The 20,118-nt window shown below is 44.6% G+C and overlaps 1 pseudogene and 1 gene segment (V, D, J or C); both read right to left on the reverse strand.

The window, feature by feature from the left end:
• The window catches only part of LOC129523889 (rho GTPase-activating protein 23-like), a 30,228-nt pseudogene extending 25,682 nt beyond the window's left edge, over positions 1 to 4,546 (reverse strand).
• Positions 4,547 to 5,591: 1,045 nt separating this feature from the next.
• Positions 5,592 to 6,171, reverse strand: LOC129523890 (immunoglobulin heavy variable 3-15-like). The segment is given in 2 exon segments: positions 5,592 to 5,992; positions 6,096 to 6,171. Coding segments are annotated over 2 exon segments (447 nt in total).
• Positions 6,172 to 20,118: the final 13,947 nt, after the last annotated feature.

Raw genomic sequence — 20,118 nt, forward strand, 5'->3', positions numbered from 1 at the left:
GCTCGGGGAAGGTAAGTGGGGTGCACAAAGCCATGTGCTTGATATGTGGCCAGATAGGAACTCAAAGTCTGTCTGCTTCAAAGCTTATGTTCTTTCCAGGGACCCCCAAGACCCCAGAAGGCAGGGTAGAAAATTCAAATAGCAGTAAGCGGGCTGGGCACGGTGGCTCATGCCTGTAATCCCAGAGCTTTGGGAGGCCAAGGCAGACAGATCATTTGAGGTCAGGAGTTCGAGACCAGCCTGACCAACATGGTGAAACTCTGTCTGTACTAAAAAAATACAAAAAAAAAAAAAAAAAATAGTTGGGTTTGGTGGTGAGTGCCTGTAGTCCCAGCTACCTAGGAGGCTAAGGCTGGAGAATTGCTTGAACCCAGGAGGTAGAGGTGGTAGTGAGCCGAGATTGCGCCACTGCCCTCCAGCCTGGGCAACAGAGTGAGACTCCATCTCAAAAAAAGAAAACGAATAGCAGTAAGCAGAAGTACAGCAGTTTCAAGTGCCGGGCACTGGGTAAACCCTTTACTTAGATCATCTCATTTAATCCTTAGCAACAGGCTTATGAGCTAGGGATTACTGTTAGCTCCATTTACAGATGAGGACACTGAGTCACGGCCAGTGACTCAGGCTCTCAGAGCAATGGGTGATGCAGTCAAGAGTCAAACCCGGGTTCATACTAATCACCGGGAGGGAAGGCAGTGGTCTCTCCTCCCAATTCTCCAGCCCACAGCACAGCCTGGGCCAGGATTTGCACCCCATGGATCCAGGGGCTCTGCTCTTCTCCTCTCAGGGTCCTGCTGGTTCCCTCCCAGGCCCTCCCCAACTACTCCCCGAAGCCCCCTTTGCCTCTCACCTGGATCTCCACGGTGGCTCTAACTGGTCTTCTTGCCTCCAGCGTGGCCCCTCCCTAACTCACTCCCAGGGAGCCAAATGGATATTTTAAAGCTGTAACTCCGTTGGCAAGAGCCCCCGAGAGCTTTTGGTTGCCCTTAGGATGAACACTAAGCCCTTTGCTGGCTTGCCTGCATCTTCTTGGGCCTTAACTCTCCTACGGAAATCACCCCGGCCTTGCTCCTTGTTTTCCATGAGCCCCAGCGGCCATCTTCAGGATGGCCTATCAAGCCAGGGCCACTGTGGGATGGTTTTGCCAGAATTCCAAGCACGACTCGATCAGATCCATCCCACAGCAAAATCCACCTCTCTTGTTAAGTTCTTTTACATAAGTTCTTTAAATCCCCCTGCCAGGAAGTTCTTCCTAGCATCTAACCTCCATCCTTCATGCAACAACCTACACTGGTTCTCTCTGGCTCCAGAGGCTGTCAGGGTAGGCCTAGGAGAGGCTGGAGGGTTCTGCTGGAGCCAGCTTCTGCCTCATTCCTCCACCCATCTTACCTTCCCCTTCTTGGTGAGAATCTGCTTATAATACAACCAGCCTTCTCTCCTGATATCGCTGAAGGTCGCATCTGAGAGGTCAGAGGTTGAGTGTCGCTTAGAAGGAGTGTCAGCATCTTCAGAGGTGCCCCAGCTATCCAAGGACTGCAGGGAGACAACAGAGGACAATTTAGGGTGGCACCCACAATGCCAGCATCTCAGGAACCCCATGGACCACTTGTGGCCACACAGTCCTGATATATGTCTGTGCTACACCCCAATGTGACGTGCGACCTAATGGGCATTGCTTGTCCTCTCTGGACCACTTGTGTTGAGGTCATGAGACATACATAAAGGAGAAGCCAGAAAGGAGGAAAGGCTATGACCTGTCAGCAGACCACACGCCTCACCACGCTAGAGGAGCCAATTCGGAGCCTCCCATAACTTTATAGACTTAGAAGAATTAAGGAAATGGAGGAAGTGATCGTGTCAATGAGGAGTTAAATAAACAGGGGAAGTGGGAACATCAACAAAGGCTGAGTGAGTGGAGCAGGTAGTCATGTCCACGAGGCATTAAACAGAGGAAGTGACAGTGTCAACAGGACTCCAGCCAGAGGGCGCAAGTCAAGGGAGAGTTAAGTAAGCAGAAGAACTGATAAGAAATAAGCTAGGTGCCACTATCACCGGGGTGTTCAACCAACCAATGAGACAGAGCGCTTGACATCAAGATGGCTTTTCCAGTCCATCTATAATCAAAAACAGCCAGGGAAAGGTGGGACGGGCACGGTGGCTCATGCCTGTAATCCCAGCACTTTGGGAGGCTGAGACAGGCAGATCACTTGAGGTCAGGAGTTCAAGATCAGCCTGCCAACATGGTGAAACCCCATCTCTACTAAAAACAAAATTAGCCAGGTGTGGTGGCGCATGCCTATAATCCTGGCTACTCGGGAGGATGAGGCATGAGAATCGGTTGAACCCAGGAGGCGGAGGTTGCAGTGAGCTGAGATCGTGCCACTGCACTCCAGCCTGGGCAATAGAGTGAGACTTCATCTCAAAAAAAGAAAAAAAAAGAAAGAAAAATCATGCATGAAAAATATATATATATGATTTTAAAAACAACAATATGTCCAGGTGTGATGGCTTATGCCTGTAATCCCAGCATTTTGGGAGGCCAAAGCAAGAAGATCACTTGAGGCCAGGTGCGGTGGCTCATGCCTGTAATCCCAGCACTTTGGGAGGCCAAGGTGGGTGGATCACCTGAGGTCAGGAGTTCAAGACCAGTCTGGCCAACATGGTGAAACCCAGTCTCTATTAAAAATACAAAAATTACCCAGGCGTGGTGGCACACGCCTGTAATCCCAGCTGCTCGGGAGGCTGAGGCAGGAGAATAGCTTGAAACCAGAAGGTGGAGGTTGCAGTGAGCCAAGATCATGCCACTGCACTCCAGACTGGGCAATAGAGTGAGACTCTGTCTCAAAACAAACAAACAGCCAGGGCTATCACAGGCCTGATCCTGCCTCCCCAGGTCCTGAGGCTGGGAACTCCACCTGTCCACCAATCTCAACCCTGTGTCCCGGCCACACCTTTCCAGTGTCCACCCCGACCCCATCCCATGAAGACAAGACGCGATGCAAATACTGACTGAAGGTAGTGAAGGAAACAAATGAAGCCCCAAGTATAAGCTCGGGGAGCTTCTATTCTAGCTGGGGAGCCAGGCAGGGAGGAAGGGAAACACCAATTGTGCATGAGGCGTGCTGAGGAGGAAAACAGAGTAGCGAAGGGAGGCGTGAAATGTCAGGAGCGGAGGCTGGAATTTCAGGTAAGACCTAAAAAGCCGCGAAGACAGTGGAGAAGTGAGTCGTGTGACTATGGGGGATGGGTCTGGAAAGAGGCAGTCCAGACGGGGGCCCCTGGGTGGGGCTGCATGGTGTCATTCAGGGATGTCGGGGCCCACAGCAGAGGGCGGGTCCCATGGTGGACACAAGGGTGAGGGGTGCAGGGAGGAGGGGGAAGGCAGGATCTGGAGCAGGAACCCCCATGCCGAGGCTGTGGCCCCACCTCCCTGACACACTCTCTCCCCACACCCTCGCTCCTGCGCACGCACACACACTTGCAGCTCACCCCGTCGGTGAAGAAGCTCCGGAGCAACCGCAGGCTGGGTATGTGGTTTGGCAGGCGCCTGGAAAGCGAGGGTCGAGGGTGAGGGATGTGGGCAGCAAAGCTGGGACGTCACTATCTCGTCAGCCACCAAACCCCAAGCCCAGAAGCCTTCCAGCGGGGGAAGCACACTGTCCCATGCATAGAGGACCCCCAGGGCCAAGAGCCCTGCCCCAGAGCAGCTGGCCAGGGTGGCTGTGGCTACCCCACCCCATGTCCAGACAGGGCCTCACCGCAGAACCCGGCCCTTGTCGCGGAAGGTGTTGAGTCCATCATCGCAGGATTTGGAGCGCTCCTTGGTGATGGCCAGCAGGTAGGAAGAGCGGCGGCCAACCTTGATGCTGCCTGCAAAGCCGCCCGCATCGGGCCTCAGGGTCAGCGGGGCAGCAGGTCAGGGGCTTCCCAGAGCCCTCCCCTTTGGGCAGGGGCAGGAGGTGACTCTCCCAAGGTGCCCCAGGAGAAGTGGAAACCAGAGGAAGAGGCCAGACATCAAGCAGCAGGCCCAACAGAGACCCCTGGGACTGGGCAGCGAGGGAGAGGGTGGGACTAGGGGTGTGGGGAGTGCTCACTGCAGTCCTGCGAGTAATGGCGTCCGAGGGTGAAGGTGAAGGTCGGGGAAGATGGGCTGGTGCCCAAGACAGGGACTGAGTTCATGGCACTGGAGACCACAGCAGAGGCAGGGACGTGCTTGGCTTGGAGGTCAGTGCTGAGGCTGGTGGGCTCATTTATGCATGTGGAAGGAGAAAGGTGTGAAGGCGGCAGACAGCAGAGCTGCCTGCCTCCACCCTAGCCTTGCCAGCCCCCGTGCCACTCACCTCCAGGCTCAGACACATCCCAAAGTGTCCTGCTGGCAACATGCCCACTGTCAAGCGTGACTGGCCCACTGTCCAGACTGTGGCCATGGAATCCTTACCCTCAGGAGTGGGGCTGAACCACCCTCCTTAGACCGGGCTCCTGAGGACAGAGCCAATATTCCCCCATTAGACTGGGAGCCTCCTGAGGGCAGGGACGGTGTCTCCCCCATCAGACTGAGGGCACTCAGAGAGAATGAATTATGTCTCCCCTCTCAGACCAAGAGCCTCCTGAGGGCAGGGGCAGTGTCTTCCCCATCAGACTGAGAGCTTCCTAAGGGCAAAAGCTCCCCCATCAGCTGGGGCTCCTCAAGGGCAGAGATGACATCTCCCCCTCAAACAGAGTGTGCTCTGGAAGAAGAGACTGCCTCTCCCGGCCACAGCCTAGAGCCTTCCATCAGGGGTCAGCGGTGTGGACGGGGCCCTTGAGACAATCCAGTGAGATCTGGAAGTGAAGAAAAAGGTTATAATCTGGGATAAATATAAAAAATTACAATAAAAATTTTATTGCAAATTTACAAATTATGGTTGTTTATATGTACAAGGTAAAGGACAATGTTATGATTTGTGAATACAATATGAAATAACTAAGATAATTAAGAAATAACTGATATAATTATCATTCATTGCTTCAAATTTTTATCTTTTATTGTGACAACATTTAACATTTACTCTTAGCTCTTTAAAATGACCGATGTACTATTTTAAATGAACCAATAGAAACCAATTTATGTAAACAATTGAAAATCCGGGAAATCAATTAAGAATTACTGTAATAATTTAATAATTAAAATTTAATAATGTAGTTAATTAAGTTTGATTTTTTTCAAACTTTTTTATCATTTCATTGTAATGTTTAATACGAATGCCTACATATACATGCATGGTCTGTGTATTTATACATCTTTCTCTGGGTATAAATTTAAGTCCCTATAGCTATGTAGTTGCTGATGTCAACAAATGTTAATAAAACTCTGGAAGAATCAGTGCAAACAATTAGGAATGTTTATTTCTTGAAAGTATATACTTAAAAATATAATAATTAGAATGTTAATAATTACTAAACTTTAAATATTAATGATAAAATTCATAATAAATATAAGTAACAAAATATCACAGCCTAGAAGACTCCAGAGTCCTGCGAAGATACACGTGAGTTTTCCAGCTGAGGAGAAAGGAAACCTCTCCCAGCACCTGCTCCTGGGACCTGTCCCGTCCTCAGTGGGTCCCGAGGGCCCCCTGGTTGCCCCACGCGCCCCTGCAGGGAGGTTTGTGTCTGGGCTTACACTGACCTCCCCTCACTGTGTCTGTGGTACAGTGATACACGGCCGTGTCCTCGGTTTTCAGGCTGTTCATTTGCAGATACAGCGTGTTTTTTGAATCATCTCTTGAGATGGTGAATCTGCCTTTCACAGGTGCAGTGTAGTCTGTTGTCCCACCATTAGCTTTGCTTTTAATACAGCCAACCCACTCCAGCCCCTTCCCCAGAGCCTGGCGGACCCAGCTCATCCAGATGTTACTGAAAGTGAATCCAGAGGCTGCACAGGAGAGTCTAAGGGACCCCCCAGGCTGTACCAAGCCTCCCCCAGACTCCACCAGCTGCACCTCACACTGGACACCTGCAAACACAGAGACACTAAGGTCAGAAACTGCCACACATATCCACTGTTTCTCTCACTCATGTCCACTCACACTCAATCTCTCTAGCTCTCCATAAATTACCTTTTAAAATAGCAGCAAGGAAAACCCAGCTCAGCACAAACTCCATGGTGATTCCTGTGTGTTCAGTCCTGATCACTGAATGAAAACACTTGGGAATCCCAAGGCTGGGGCTCGTCTCCCAGAGCTGCAGGGTCAGGACTGGGCTGGTTTTCATCAGGAGAGGGAGGGCCCTATTTTCATGTCACCTACTATATAGCAAGCTCTGGGGTGGGATGCCTGAGCAGAGGGCAGTGCCCAGATAAGGTAATGATGCCCTGCAAGAATCTGATGACAATGATGGTGTTTGGAAAACTTGCTGTCTTATTAGGAAATCGTGCTGTGATAAACACTTTGCACTAATCACTCTCTTACATTTTTACATATTTGTGTAAATCATATTTTTAGGGGTCAATGGTTTCTCGATTTACAGATGGTGAAGTAAACCCATACGTGGAGGGGCTTTGTATGTATCTAAGAGCTCATACTTGAGGTTAGTGAGCCCCAGTATCTGGGCCTGTGCTCCTCATCCACTGGCACTATATTACTTCCTAACCCAACTCCAGGACAGAGCTGGGCATGCCTAGTGTGGTTTGTGAAATCCACTTTCTGTATTGAGAACATGTGTAATTTTGCTGCATTCTAGCATTCACCTAATAATATGGTGAGAACTAGGGTTCACGAAGATAAATTATTAGGTGTTTCTGAAATTTAATATTTTTTCTATCTTTATATCACTTATTTCTTGTGCAAGTTTTCATTAGTTTGCTGGTAATAAATTTTATAAATTTCAGTTTACTGATAATAAACTTCACATATTTAAAGTGTACAATTGATAAACCTGATGTAACCATCCTAGTTATCAAGGTGAACCAGAAAATTCTCAAAATTTCCCTCTCATTCTTCCATATTCCTCCTCCTTTCCTCTTCCCTTCTTCTACCATTTCCCCATATGGTAAATTCTGATCTTCTTTATATTGCTGTAGATTCAATTTAATTTATCAGAATTTATTAAAATGGAATAACATAGTACATATTCTTATTTGTTTGCTTTATTTTCCTGAACATCAATACTTAGATATTTTACCTTGTTGTTATATTGCTTAAGTTCAGTTTTTATTTTCCAGAATTTATATAAATGAAATTATATGGTAAATCTTCTCATTTGTATGGTTTATTTTACTCAGCAAAAATACTTAGATATTTTACCTTCTTGTTGCATGTATCAGACAATTATTTATTACAAATGTTCTGTAGTATTCCATTGAACAAATTTACCATAATTTGATTTTCTGTTAAGCAGCTTAACAATGTTCAAATTATTGTATTACTCTGGTAGTACTAAAAATCTGCTACTCAACTTGAAAATGTACATAAATGAGGAATATATTTTCTTTATTTCTTACAACTACATCAACAATAACAGATAAACAGTCAAGATGAAATTTTACAAATTTCTGAATGCTTAGGATAACTGAAGTTAAAAAAAATCTTAAATTTAACAAGAAGCAAGTTCTTGTAGAGAGTAACAAAGCCAGCATATGGGATTACCTAAGGCAGAGTCTGGCATACAAAATATAGGCTGTTAAAGATAAAAATACAAATATATATGGGATTGCTTGAAATTGAATATGGTTAGCTTGTTGTAGTTTGAAATTCTAAGGGACCACATACTGAAGAGCTTTTCTATCCTCTTGAATCCCTTTCCCCAAAAAAGTGGCAGTCACAAAATCTTCCTTTCCCAAAGTGTCTGTCTGGGAGAGAAAAAGAGCCCCCATTTTTGAAAGGCATTCAGACTCGACTCCCTTATATCCACTACAGATCTAAAAATTACTTTGCAGGGGAACCACCAAAACCAGTACACTAGGGGCACAGGTGCAACCCCTCAGGAATTGAGATGGGAACAGAGGTCACTGCCACGAAGTTCTGTTGAGACATAACTCTCTTTCTTATGGAATCAGAGCTTTAGTCTGCAGGGCAGGCAGCAGATCTGGGAGGTGATGACACTGATGGGGAAGACTGGAGCTGTGGGAGGAAACACCTGGGGGAAACAGGGGGGCTGTATCCCAGTGGAAGGGACAAGAACACACAGATGAGCATCTCATCTGGAGGAGGGTCAGGAACACTCAGAAGGTCACACCCAGACTTATGGGCACAATGCCTTTCTAGGAATATGGACCGAGATGAGGTCAGAGACTCTTCATTCAGTGTAAGGGCTTCCACTAATTTATCAATTGTCAGTTACATATAACAGAGGAATGCACCTGTGGGAGCTGAAAGAGATTCTCTGGAGGATGGAACAAGGAGAAGAGACACAGTCACGCAGCAAAGAAAAACAAGATATCACTGGAGCATCTGTAGTCTCTGGTGGACATAGAAGAACAGACTTCAATTAGTTGTTGAAATCTTTATATCAGTCTCTACTAATTTATATGCTGTAATAGTCGGCCTCATCAATGGAGTCTTATTATCCCCATCAGGGATGAGTGTCCATGTGGGCACGTGGTGCAGTTCTAGTCATGGGGGCAGGGGAGGTGGTCTGTTCAGGTGTTCCAGGTCCTTCAGAGAATTGCAGAACTGTCTCTGCCCCTTTTCCAGCCAATATATAAAATATGTATGTGACCATGGGAATATTGTCACCATGTAACTGCATGATGGGAGTCACCTGGGGGTGAAGCTGACTTTCTGGATGCATCAGTGTGGAAAATTGAGAAAAGAAACTTCCTGGGCACATGAGCTGTCAAATTATTCAATCCTGGAGCCACTCACTTCCAGAGGCTTCCTGTTTCATCAGGTTGTGATTTTCCTCATTGTGTAATCAGCCTAGGTTGTCTTTCTTCACTCTCTGCTAAAATAGTCACACATAATATCTAGAAGCATTAAGATTAATAAGTAATTAATTTGAAAATTAGAACAAGTCCCAAGTGAAGTCGAAGTTACTGTGTGGTTGACAGGAAACCTGGCTGGATACTAAGAGTGTGTTCACATCTGTTTTATGTAGATTAGCAACATATTTTGTATATCCCTTAAGTAATACTTTCATTGAGACTCCTGATTTAACACTATTTCTTGATGAATAACACCTAAATCATAAAGGTGGAGGTTATTACCTAATAATTCATATTACTGGTACAAACTTTCACCTAGGATATATTCCTATACCTGATGTAAAATCAGCCCAGAATGGAGGAGTTACTTCTCTTATTAGAGCTTGTCAATTAACTAAAAACCAGGATTAAATACAGATGTTCTACATTAGTGTGTAATTTTAAAATGTGTTGCAAGCAGAGGAGGTTCTTACGTCTCCTGGAAGCCCCATCAAAATGGACAAAAAAAAGACACTTTTAAATAAATTCCTGCATTCTAGAGACCTGACATATGAATTCGAAACCAAATGCCAACAAAGGAGAAAACAAACAAATGAAACAACTAGTATGGAAGCTAGAATAATGTGATGCACCATTACACCAAATATTCAGTCTTAACGTGGTTTTTAATATTATGTAAACATGGAAGGTATTGCCATTGTTCATATGATACAGAATCAACGGCACTCACAATCATCTGAATATGTTGAAAAATGGCATCTTCAAATAAAAGTTATGAAAACTTCAATAAAATATTGAACTCTCTTCACCAAGTGTTATACCATTAGCACTGTGGCATGATGGTTTCCTCCCTCAGCACACATCAGTTATTACCCTATGACTTGGTAGCTGGAAGATTCACACTTTCAAGATTTTACCCGCATCACATACCTTTGTCCTATTGCATGCATGTGTTACAAAATATGGAAAATGATTTTTGTGTTATTCGCACTCCAACGACTAAAAATTTAAAGTTGCCTTTTTACCACATCTTTTAACAGTATTTTGTGATATCCGACCGTGAAGTTATGTCTATTGTGTGTCTTTTATCACACAATGTAAATCTAGTTAGGAATCGCAGGAGCTTCCTCCTTTGACACCAGTGGGTGTTTCGCACTGTACAATCCCCTTCCTGTGAGTGGGAAGCCTCACTCTGACCCACCACGAAACCATCACAAAAACCCTGAGCCAGTCTGCTTTCTGGCTCTATCGAGCCATTTTGGGTGTTCCTGAGAGACCAGCACTAATCTCAACAGACGCCTCAAGAGGTAATTAACTTTTCCATATTCACATCGAGGGAGTATGCAGCACCCACAGATGTGACATCCACCTGACATTTTAGTTGAGATACCTTCGCCTTTTTGAGGTGTCAACTAGAACTGATGCTGTGAGCTTGTTGTCATGGCTGCTAAACACACGACCCACCTGTTCCCTGAACCAACTCCAGGACAGAGCTGGACATGCGTGGTGTGGTTTGATAAACCCCCATTTTTAATAAAATCATGACATTGTTTTGCTGTATTCTAGTGTTTCCCTAAAAATATAGGTAGACCCAGCGTGTATTCATGTGTATATTCAGGAGTCTCTGATTTCTCATATATATTTAATGGAATATGTAATCCTTTCTTTAAATTATACTTTACGTTCTGGGGTACCTGTGCAGAATGTGCAGTTTTGTTACATAGGTATACACACGCCATGGTTGTTTGCTGCACCCATCAGCCTGCCATCTACCTTAGGTATTTCTCCTAATGCTATTCCTCCCCTAGCCTTTTACCTCCCGACAGGCCTCAGTGTGTGATATTCCCCTCCCCGTGTCCATGTGGTCTCATGGTTCAACTACCACTTACAAGTGAGAACAGCAGTGTCTGGTTTTCTGTTCTTCTGTTAGTTTGCTGAGAATGATGGTTTTCAGCTTCATCCATGTCCCTGCAAAGGACATGAACTCATCCTTTTTTATGGCTGCGTAGTATTTCATGGTGTATATGTGCCACATTTTCTTTATCCAGTCTATTATTGATGGACATTTGGGTTGGTTTCATGTCTTTGCTATTGGGAATAGTGCCACAATAAACACACGGGTGCATGTGTCTTTGTAGTAGAATGACTTATAATCCTTGGGGTACATACCAAGTAATGGGATTGCTGGGTCAAATGGTATTTCTACTTCTAGATCCTTGAGGAATCGCCACACTGTCTTCCACAATGGATGAACTTATTTACGCTCCCACCAACAGTGTAAAAATATTACTATTTCTCCACATCCTCTCCAGCATCTGTTGTTTCCTGCCTATTTAATGGTCACCATTCTAACTGGTGTGAGATGGTATCTCATTGTGGTTTTGATTTGCATTTCTCTAATGACCAGTGATGAGGAGGATTTTTTCATGTTTTTTTTGGCTGCATAAATGTCTTCTTTCGAGAAATGTCTGTTCGTATCCTTCACCTACTTTTTGATGGTTTTTTTTTTCTTGTAAATTTGTTGTAGATTCTGGATATTAGCCCTTTGTCAGATGGATAGATTGCAAAAATTTTCTCCCATTCTGTAGGTTGCCTGTTCACTCTGATAGTTTCCTTTGCTGTGCAGAAGCACTTTACTTTAATTATATCTCATTTGTCAGTGTTAGCTTTTGTTGCCATTGCTTTTGGTGTTTTAGACTTGAAGTCTTTGCCCATGCCTGTGTCCTGAATGGTATTGCCTAGATTTTCTTCTAGGATTTTTATGGTTTCAGGTCTTGATAAGTCTTTCATCCATCTTGAGTTAATTTTTGTATAAGCTGTAAGGAAGGGGGTCCAGTTTCAGTTTTCTGTATATGGCTTATCAGTTTTCCCAGCATCACTTATTAAATAGTTCCGGAATTCTTTCCCCATTGTTTGTTTGTGTCAAGATTGTCAAAGATCAGATGGTTTTAGACGTGTGGTGTTATTTGGGAGGCCTCTGCTCTGTTCCATTGGTCTATATATCTGTTTTGGTACCAGTACCATGGTGTTTCAGTTACTGTAGCATTGTAGTATAGTTTGAAGTCAGGTAGCATGATGCCTCCAGCTTTTTTTTTTTTTTTTTTTTTTTGCTTAGGATTGTCATGGCTATGCAGGATTTTTTTGGTTCCATATGAACTTTAAAATAGTTTTTTCCAATTCTGTGAAGAGAGTCATTGGTAGTTTGATGGGGATAGCATTCAATCTATAAATTGCTCTTGGCAGTATGGCCATTTTCATGATATTTATTCTTCCTATTCATGAGCATGGAATGTTTTTCCGTTTGTTTGGGACTTCTCTTATTTCTTTGAGCAGTGGTTTGTAGTTCTCCCTGAAGAGATCCTTCACATTCCTTGTAAGTTGTATTCCTAGGCATTTTATTTTCTTTGTAGCAATTTTGAGTGGGAGTTCACTCATGATTTGGCTCTCTGTGTTTCTGTTATTGGGCTATAGAAATGCTTGTGATTTTTGCACATTGATTTTGTATCCTGAGACTTTGCTGAAGTTGCTTATCAGCTTAAGGAGATTTTGGGCTGAGACGATGGGGTTTTCTAAATATACGATCCTGTCATCTGCACACAGAGACAATCTGACTTCCTCTTTTCCTATTTTTATACAATTTATTTCTTTCTCTTGCCTGATTACCCTGGCCAGATCTCTCAATACTATGTTGAATTGGAGTGGTGAGAGAGGAATCGTTGTCTTGTGCTGGTTTTCAAAGTAAATGCTTCCAGTTTTTACCCATTCTATACGATATTGGCTGTGGGTTTGCCATAAATAGCTTTTATTATTTTGAGATACATTCCATGGATACCTAGAGTATTGAGTTTTTAGCATGAAGGGGTGTTGAATTTTGTTGAAGTCCTTTTCTGCATCTATTGAGATAATCATGTGGTTTCTGTCATTGGTTCTGTTTATGTGATGGATTACATTTATTGATGTGCATGTGTTGAACCAGCCTTGCATCCCAGGGATGAAGCCGACTTGATCATGGTGGATAAGCTTTTTGATGTGCTGCTGGATTCGTTTTGCCAGTATTTTATTGAGAATTGGTGCATTGATGTTCATCAGGGATATCGGCCTGAACTTTTTTTTTTTGTTATGTCTCTGCCAGGTTTTGGTATCGGGATGACGCTGGCTTCATAAAAAGAGTTAGGGAGGAGTCCCTCTTTTTCTTTTTTCTTTTTTTTTTTTTTTGGAGACAGAGTCTCGCTCTGTCCCCCAGGCTGGAGTGCAGTGGCGCCATCTCGGCTCACTGCAAGCTCCGCCTCCCGGGTTCACGCTATTCTCCTGCTTCAGCCTCCTGAGTAGCTGGGACTACAGGCACCCGCCACCACACCCGGCTAAGTTTTTTTTGTATTTTTTAGTAGAGATGGGGTTTCACCATGTTAGCCAGGATGGTCTCGATCTCCTGACCTCGTGATCCACCCGCCTCGGCCTCCCAAAGTGCTGGGATTACAGGCTTGAGCCACCGCGCCTGGCCACCTCTTTTTCTATTGTTTGAAATAGTTTCAGAAGGAATGGTAACAGTTCCTCTTTGTACCTCTGATAGAATTTGGCTGTGAATCCATCTGGTCCTGGACTTTTTTTGGTTGGTACGCTATTAATTACTGCCTCAATTTCAGAATTTGTTATTGTTCTATTCAGGGATTCGACTTCTTCCTGATTTAGACTTGGGACGGTGTATGTGTCCAGGCATTTATCCATTTCTTCTAGATTTTCTACTGTATTCGCATAGAGGTTTTTATAGTATTCTGTGATGGTAGTTTGTATTTCGGTGGGATCAGTAGTGATATCCCCTATATTACTTTTTATTGCATCTATTTGATTCTTCTCTCTTTTCTTCTTTATTAATATGGCTAACTGTGTATCTATTTTGTTGATGTGCTGTATTCAGGAGACCCATCTCATATGCAAAGACACACATAGGCTCAAAATAAAGGGATGGAGGAATATTTACCAAGCAAATGGAAAGCAAAAAAAAAAACAAAAAACAAAAAACAACAAAAAACAAAAGCAGGAGTTGCAATCCTAATCTCTGATAAAACATTTTAAGCCAAAAAAGATCAAAAGAGACAAAGAAAGGCACTGCACAATGGTAAAGGGATCAATGCAACAAGAAGAGCTAAATACCCTAAATATATATGCACCAAATACAGGAGCACCCAGATTCATAAAGGAAGTCCTTAGAGACCTACAAAGAGACTTAGACTCCCACACAACAAGAGTGGGAGACTTTAACTCCCCACTGTCAATATTAGACAGATCAACAAGACAAAATTAACAAGGATATTCAGGACTTGAAGTCAGCTCTGGACCAAGCAGACCTAATAGATATCTACAGAACTCTCCACCCCAAGTCAACAGAATATACATTCTTCTCAGCAACTCATCGCACATATTCTAAAACTGACCACATAATTGGAAGTAATACACTCCTTGCCAAATGCAAAAGAACAGAAATCATAACAAACAGTCTCTCAGACCACAGTGCAATAATCAAATTAGAACTCAGGATGAAGAAATTCACTCAAAACTGCACAACTACATGGAAACTGAAAAACCTGTAACTGAATGTCTACTGGGTAAATAAATGAAGGCAGAAATAAAGATGATCTTTGAAACCAATGAGAACAAAGACACAACATATGAGAATCTCCGGGACACATTTAAAGCAGTGTGTAGAGGGAAATTTATAGCACTAGATGCCTACAAGAGAAAGCAGGAAAGATCTAAAACTGACACCCTAACATCAAAATTAAAAGAACTAGAGAAGCAAGAGCAAATTCAAAAGCTAGCAGAAGAGAAGAAATAACTAAGATCAGAACAGAACTGAAGGAGATAAGGACATGAAAATCAATTCCAAAAAATCAATGATCCAGGAGCTGGTTTTATGAATCTTTAATTCTATGTTGAGATATTTAAAATTTCTTTAGTTTGATGATTGAAGTCCTTATGCCATCGTTCTGACATTTTCTTTTTTATTTCTCATATATTTTATCCATCTCTAAATTCTTTTCTACCAAATTATATATGTTTAAATTTGTAGTATTTTAATAAGTTGAAATTAGAAAGTAACAATCTTCCCTTAATGTGTACAATTTAACAAATAATGACATAACCATAACTTTTCTCAATACAGAAAAAATTATCCTCAAAATTTCCTCTTGTTGTCCTGTAATTTCCACTTCCTACACCTTCCCTTCTCATAGCCAACTACTGGTTTTCATTATGTAACTTTAGATTAGTTTTCATTTTATAGAATTTATAAAAGTGGAACTGTATGTATGTACTTGTATTTTTTGGTTTATGTTACTCGTCATAAGTACTTGTGAATTTAGCCTTGTTGCGCATTTCCAGCAGTACTTGCTTGAACAGTGGGTATTATTCAAGTGAACGAATTTAGAACCAAGTGTTTACTGCTTAACCTGCTGATCAATATTTGGATTGCTTTCAGTATCTGGGTATTATAAAGAAAGGTGCTACTCAGCTTAGAGAACTACACAGTTGAGAAAGACAATGTTCTTATTCCTACATCAACGTGAACAGCAGTTAAACTGAAAAAGCTGCAATTCAATAAATTTTCTTCAACACATCAGGTAATTAAAGTTGTAGAACTCTTTGTGTGTGTCAGTTTGTGTGTGAGAGAGAAGGGAGGAAGGGACACAGAACAAGTGAGAGATCCTACATAATTGACCATAATTTATGAGGTGCTCAAATATATACAAGGACTTAGTCCTAAAGGACAAGGTCCACATTAGATGGAGAGGACAACTTGGTGCACCTACATATGGCTATATATTTATATAAATATCATTGTCTAATAATACAATAGTATACATTAGAATAAATATGGTGGAGAGTAAAATATGTCAGTGATGAAAAACCCCACCTCCAGCACCTTTTTTCCCCTCTTGCACCTGCCTTGATATGTCCTGAGCGCCCCTTGGTGACCTGAGCACCCCCTGGTGTCCTGAGCTTCCCTGCAGGGAAGTTTGTGTCTGGCCTCACAATGACTTCCCCCTCTGTGTCTTTTGTATAAAAATCCATGGTGGTGTACTCATTGCACAGGTAGCTCAGCTGTAGGAAAAACTGCTTTCTGAATGTGGATCTGGAGGTGGTGACTGGACTCTTGAGAAGCGGGTTGTACTGTGTGCTTCCTCATGACCTACACACCTGACCCACTTCAGCTCCTTCCCTGGGCGCTGGCAGATCCAGCTCCAGGAGGAAGTACTGGTTATGATCGGAAATCCAGAGGCAGCACAGGTGAAGGAGAGGGTCTCTGAGAGCTTTACTAGAACATGAGTGCACTGAAAAACACAATTTTTGTCATACACAGCATCTGAATGACATTTTGATGAGAACGATCACAGGCCAGAAGCATCAATAACAAGATTGACATCAGTGTAAGGTTGGACAGGCAGTTGCTGTGCAGATATTTTCACAGAAGTAATTCTTTTATTGTTGTGGTTGCCTTGTGCAAGATTGTGGCCTTTCCGAGTGTTACAAAGCTAGCTCTTGTTGTTAGGGATATAAATAATTATTTTGTTGTTGTGGTTGCCTTTGTGCACAGTTGTGGTTATTCTGAGTGTTATAAAGCTAGCTCTTGTTCTTAGGGATATAAGTAATTCTTTTACTGTTGTGGTTGCCTTTGTTCAATTTGTGGTTTTTTGGTGTGTTATAAAGCTAGGTCTTGTTCTCAGGGGTATGTGCATGAGAAGCTTCCATAAATGGCCTTCCCCAGCTCCATTTGTCAGGGTTTGAACACAAGGGACTCCAGTTGGATTCCGACAACTTTTACAGGCTCTTCTAACACTACAGGTGAAGAAGGTGACTCTGTGACAGTTTACACAGCACAGGATCAATTCCACATCCTCACCCCATTTTGACCAAAGAAGCTTATGCCCTCATTCCTAATGGCCACATGCATTCTCAGATGTGTCTCCAGAAAGCAGAGTGGAGTGTCCTGAACAATGAGAGAGAAGAAAGTCTCAGCAGCCTCTCCCAAGGGCTGCAGGAGTCACAGCCTGAGCCCCACCTAAGCTCCAGGGAAAGGGCTTGAGCCCCAGGATTTAGACCACAGGGACAACATCCTTTTTTCCAGAAAGCAGGAAAAGCAAATGGAAAAGCGAGAACCACTAAAAATGAAAGTCAGGAAGCACCAGATCAGTGCTGATACTCATTTGAATACTTTATTTTCAGGAGAAATGTCATACATAAAACCTGTGAGGTCCTACATGACACTGAACCTACTCCAGCCTCTCTCTTGGCTGTAATCAAAATCCCTAAAAGCCATTCTAGTCAGGGAATCCCACTGAGGTTCCTGTCCTGAGTCTGACTGGAGAAGACTCACCAGGCACCCCTGAGCTTTCTCACGACTCTGATGCTGGTGCCCATGGTTGAGGAGTTCTCATTCCTGTAGGTGGCAATGTACATATTGTGCATGTGAGAATGAGTCCTCATATTACAATGATTAAAAAAATATATGTAGAGATGACATTGGTGGGCACAGAAATCTAAAATTAAAGAGTTCCCTAGAGAAACTGTCAGAAGCAGAGGAAGTCCCAAATCCTGACAGGAAACAAACCCCAGCCTCCATGTGAACCTGCTCTGGGGTTGACTCTGACGAGTGGGTCCTGATCGCCCCCTGCAGCTGATTTCCTCCAACGTTCCTGCAGGAGGTTTGTGTCTGGGCTCACACTTGTGTCCCCTCACAGGATTTCTCACACAGTAATACACGGCCATGTCCTCGGCTCTCTGTCTGTTCTTTTGCAGATACAGGGATTTCCTGGAATTGTCTCTGGAGATGGTAAATTGGCCCTTCACGGAGTCCACATAGTGCATCCTACCGCCATTCCAACTAATACCCGAGACCCACTCCAGCCCCTTTCCTGGAGCCTAGAGGACCCAGTTCATGTCACTGTTACTGAAGGTGAATCCAGAGGCTGCACAGGAGAGTCTCAGGGACCCCCCCAAGGCTGGACCAAGCCTCCCCCAGACTCCACCAGCTGCACCTCACACTGCACACCTGCAAACACAGAGACATCCTGGTCAGAAACTGCCACACATAGCCACTGTTCTGTCACTCATGTCCCCTCACACTCAATATCCTTAGTTCTCCATGAATTACCTTTTAAAATAGCAGCAAGAAAAACCCAGCTTAGCCCAAATTCCATGGTAATTTGTTTATTGCTGCTGACCCAATAGAAACACCTGAGAATCCCAGGGCTGGGGCTTCTCTCCCAGGGCTGCAGGTTCAAGGCTGGGCTGCTTTTCATCAGAAAAGGGAGGGTCCTATTTGCATGTCCTCTATTACATAGCAAGCTCTGAAGTGGGACACCCGAGGAGAGGACTGAGCCCAGAGTAATGAGAGTGAAAGAGCAAACCTGAACAACTACAGATAAAAGAAAAAAAAAATCCTCAGCATATCAGAGTTGATATCATGGAGCAAACATGAACTGAAAATTTGAGGACAAGGGTTGATAGGGAGACCCAGGATGCATATATGAGTGTACCTGGGGCAGGTGTCACTCCATGGCATTTAAGCTAACCTGGAAACATTTAGAGTTCCTTGAGGATGTGCGTATTAACAGTGTTGGAGTGTGAAGCTTCTAGAGCCACATATTGTTGCAGGCTTTCCTTACAAAGTTTGAAATATCCCACATGACCTCACACTCACACAGTGTGACCTTGCACATCCCCAAGTTCACCTCACATGTGCTCTGAGTCACCTCACACATCCCCAATGTCACTTTACACATCCCGCAGGTCACCTCACACATTTCCCAGGTAACCTCACACAAGTCCCAATTCACCTCACACATCCTCCCGCAGGTCACCTCGTCAATCTACTAGGTCACCACACACATGCACCAGGTCACCTCATGCATTCCTCAGGCAACTTCACACCTGCCCCTGTTCACCTCACACATCCACCAGGTAACCTAACACATGCACCAGGTCACTGCACACATGCCCTTTGTCACCTCACACATTCCCCCATGTCACCTCACACACCAGGCAGGTCACCTCACATATACCCCTTGTCACCTCACACACACTCCTGCTAAGCTCACACATCCCCCACGTCACCTCAAAAGCTCCCAGGTCACCTCACACATTCCCCAGGTCACCTCACACATGCCTTAGGTGATCTCACATGTGCCCAGGTCACCTCACACATGCCTTAGGTGATCTCACATGTGCCCAGGTCAACTCACACATCTCCCAGGTCACCTCACACATTCCTCATGTCACCTCAGATGCGCCTTAGGTGACCTCATACATCCCCCAGGTCACCTCACACGTCCCACAGGTCACCTCACACAGCAGGCAGGTCACCTCATATATTCCCCATGTCACCTCACACACACTCCTGCTAAGCTCACACATCCCCCACGTCACCTCACACATCCCCCAGGTTACCTCACACATCCCCCAGGTCACCTCACACGTTCCCCAGGTCACCTCACACATTCCCCAGGTCACCTCACATGTCCCCCACGTCACCTCACACATTCCCCAGGTCACCTCACATGTCCCCCACGTCACCTCACACATCCCTCAGGTCACCTCACACATCCCCCAGGTCACCTCACACGTTCCCCAGGTCACCTCACACATTCCCCAGGTCACCTCACATGTCCCCCACGTCACCTCACACATCCCCCAGGTCACCTCACACATCCCCCAGGTCACCTCACACATCCCCCAGGTCACCTCACAGGTTCCCCAGGTCACCTCACACATTCCCCACATCACCTCACATGTCCCACAGGTCACCTCACACATTCTCCAGGTCACCTCACACATTCCCCACGTCACCTCACACATTCCCCACGTCACCTCACACGTCCCACAGGTCACCTCACACATGCCTTAGGTCACCTCACACATTCCCAATGTCTCCTCACACATCCCCCAGGTCACCTCACACATTCCCCAGGTCACCTCACATGTCCCACAGGTCACCTCACACATTCCCCAGGTCACCTCACACATCCCCCAGGTCACCTCACACGTCCCACAGGTCACCTCACACATCCCCCAGGTCACCTCACACATTCCCCAGGTCACCTCACACGTCCCACAGGTCACCTCACACATCCCCCAGGTCACCTCACACATTCCCCAGGTCACCTCAGACATTCCCCAGGTCACCTCACACATTCCCCAGGTCACCTCACACATGCCTTAGGTCA

This window comes from Gorilla gorilla, chromosome 6, assembly GCF_029281585.2.
Source record: "Gorilla gorilla gorilla isolate KB3781 chromosome 6, NHGRI_mGorGor1-v2.1_pri, whole genome shotgun sequence".
NCBI classification, from domain to species: domain Eukaryota; kingdom Metazoa; phylum Chordata; class Mammalia; order Primates; family Hominidae; genus Gorilla; species Gorilla gorilla.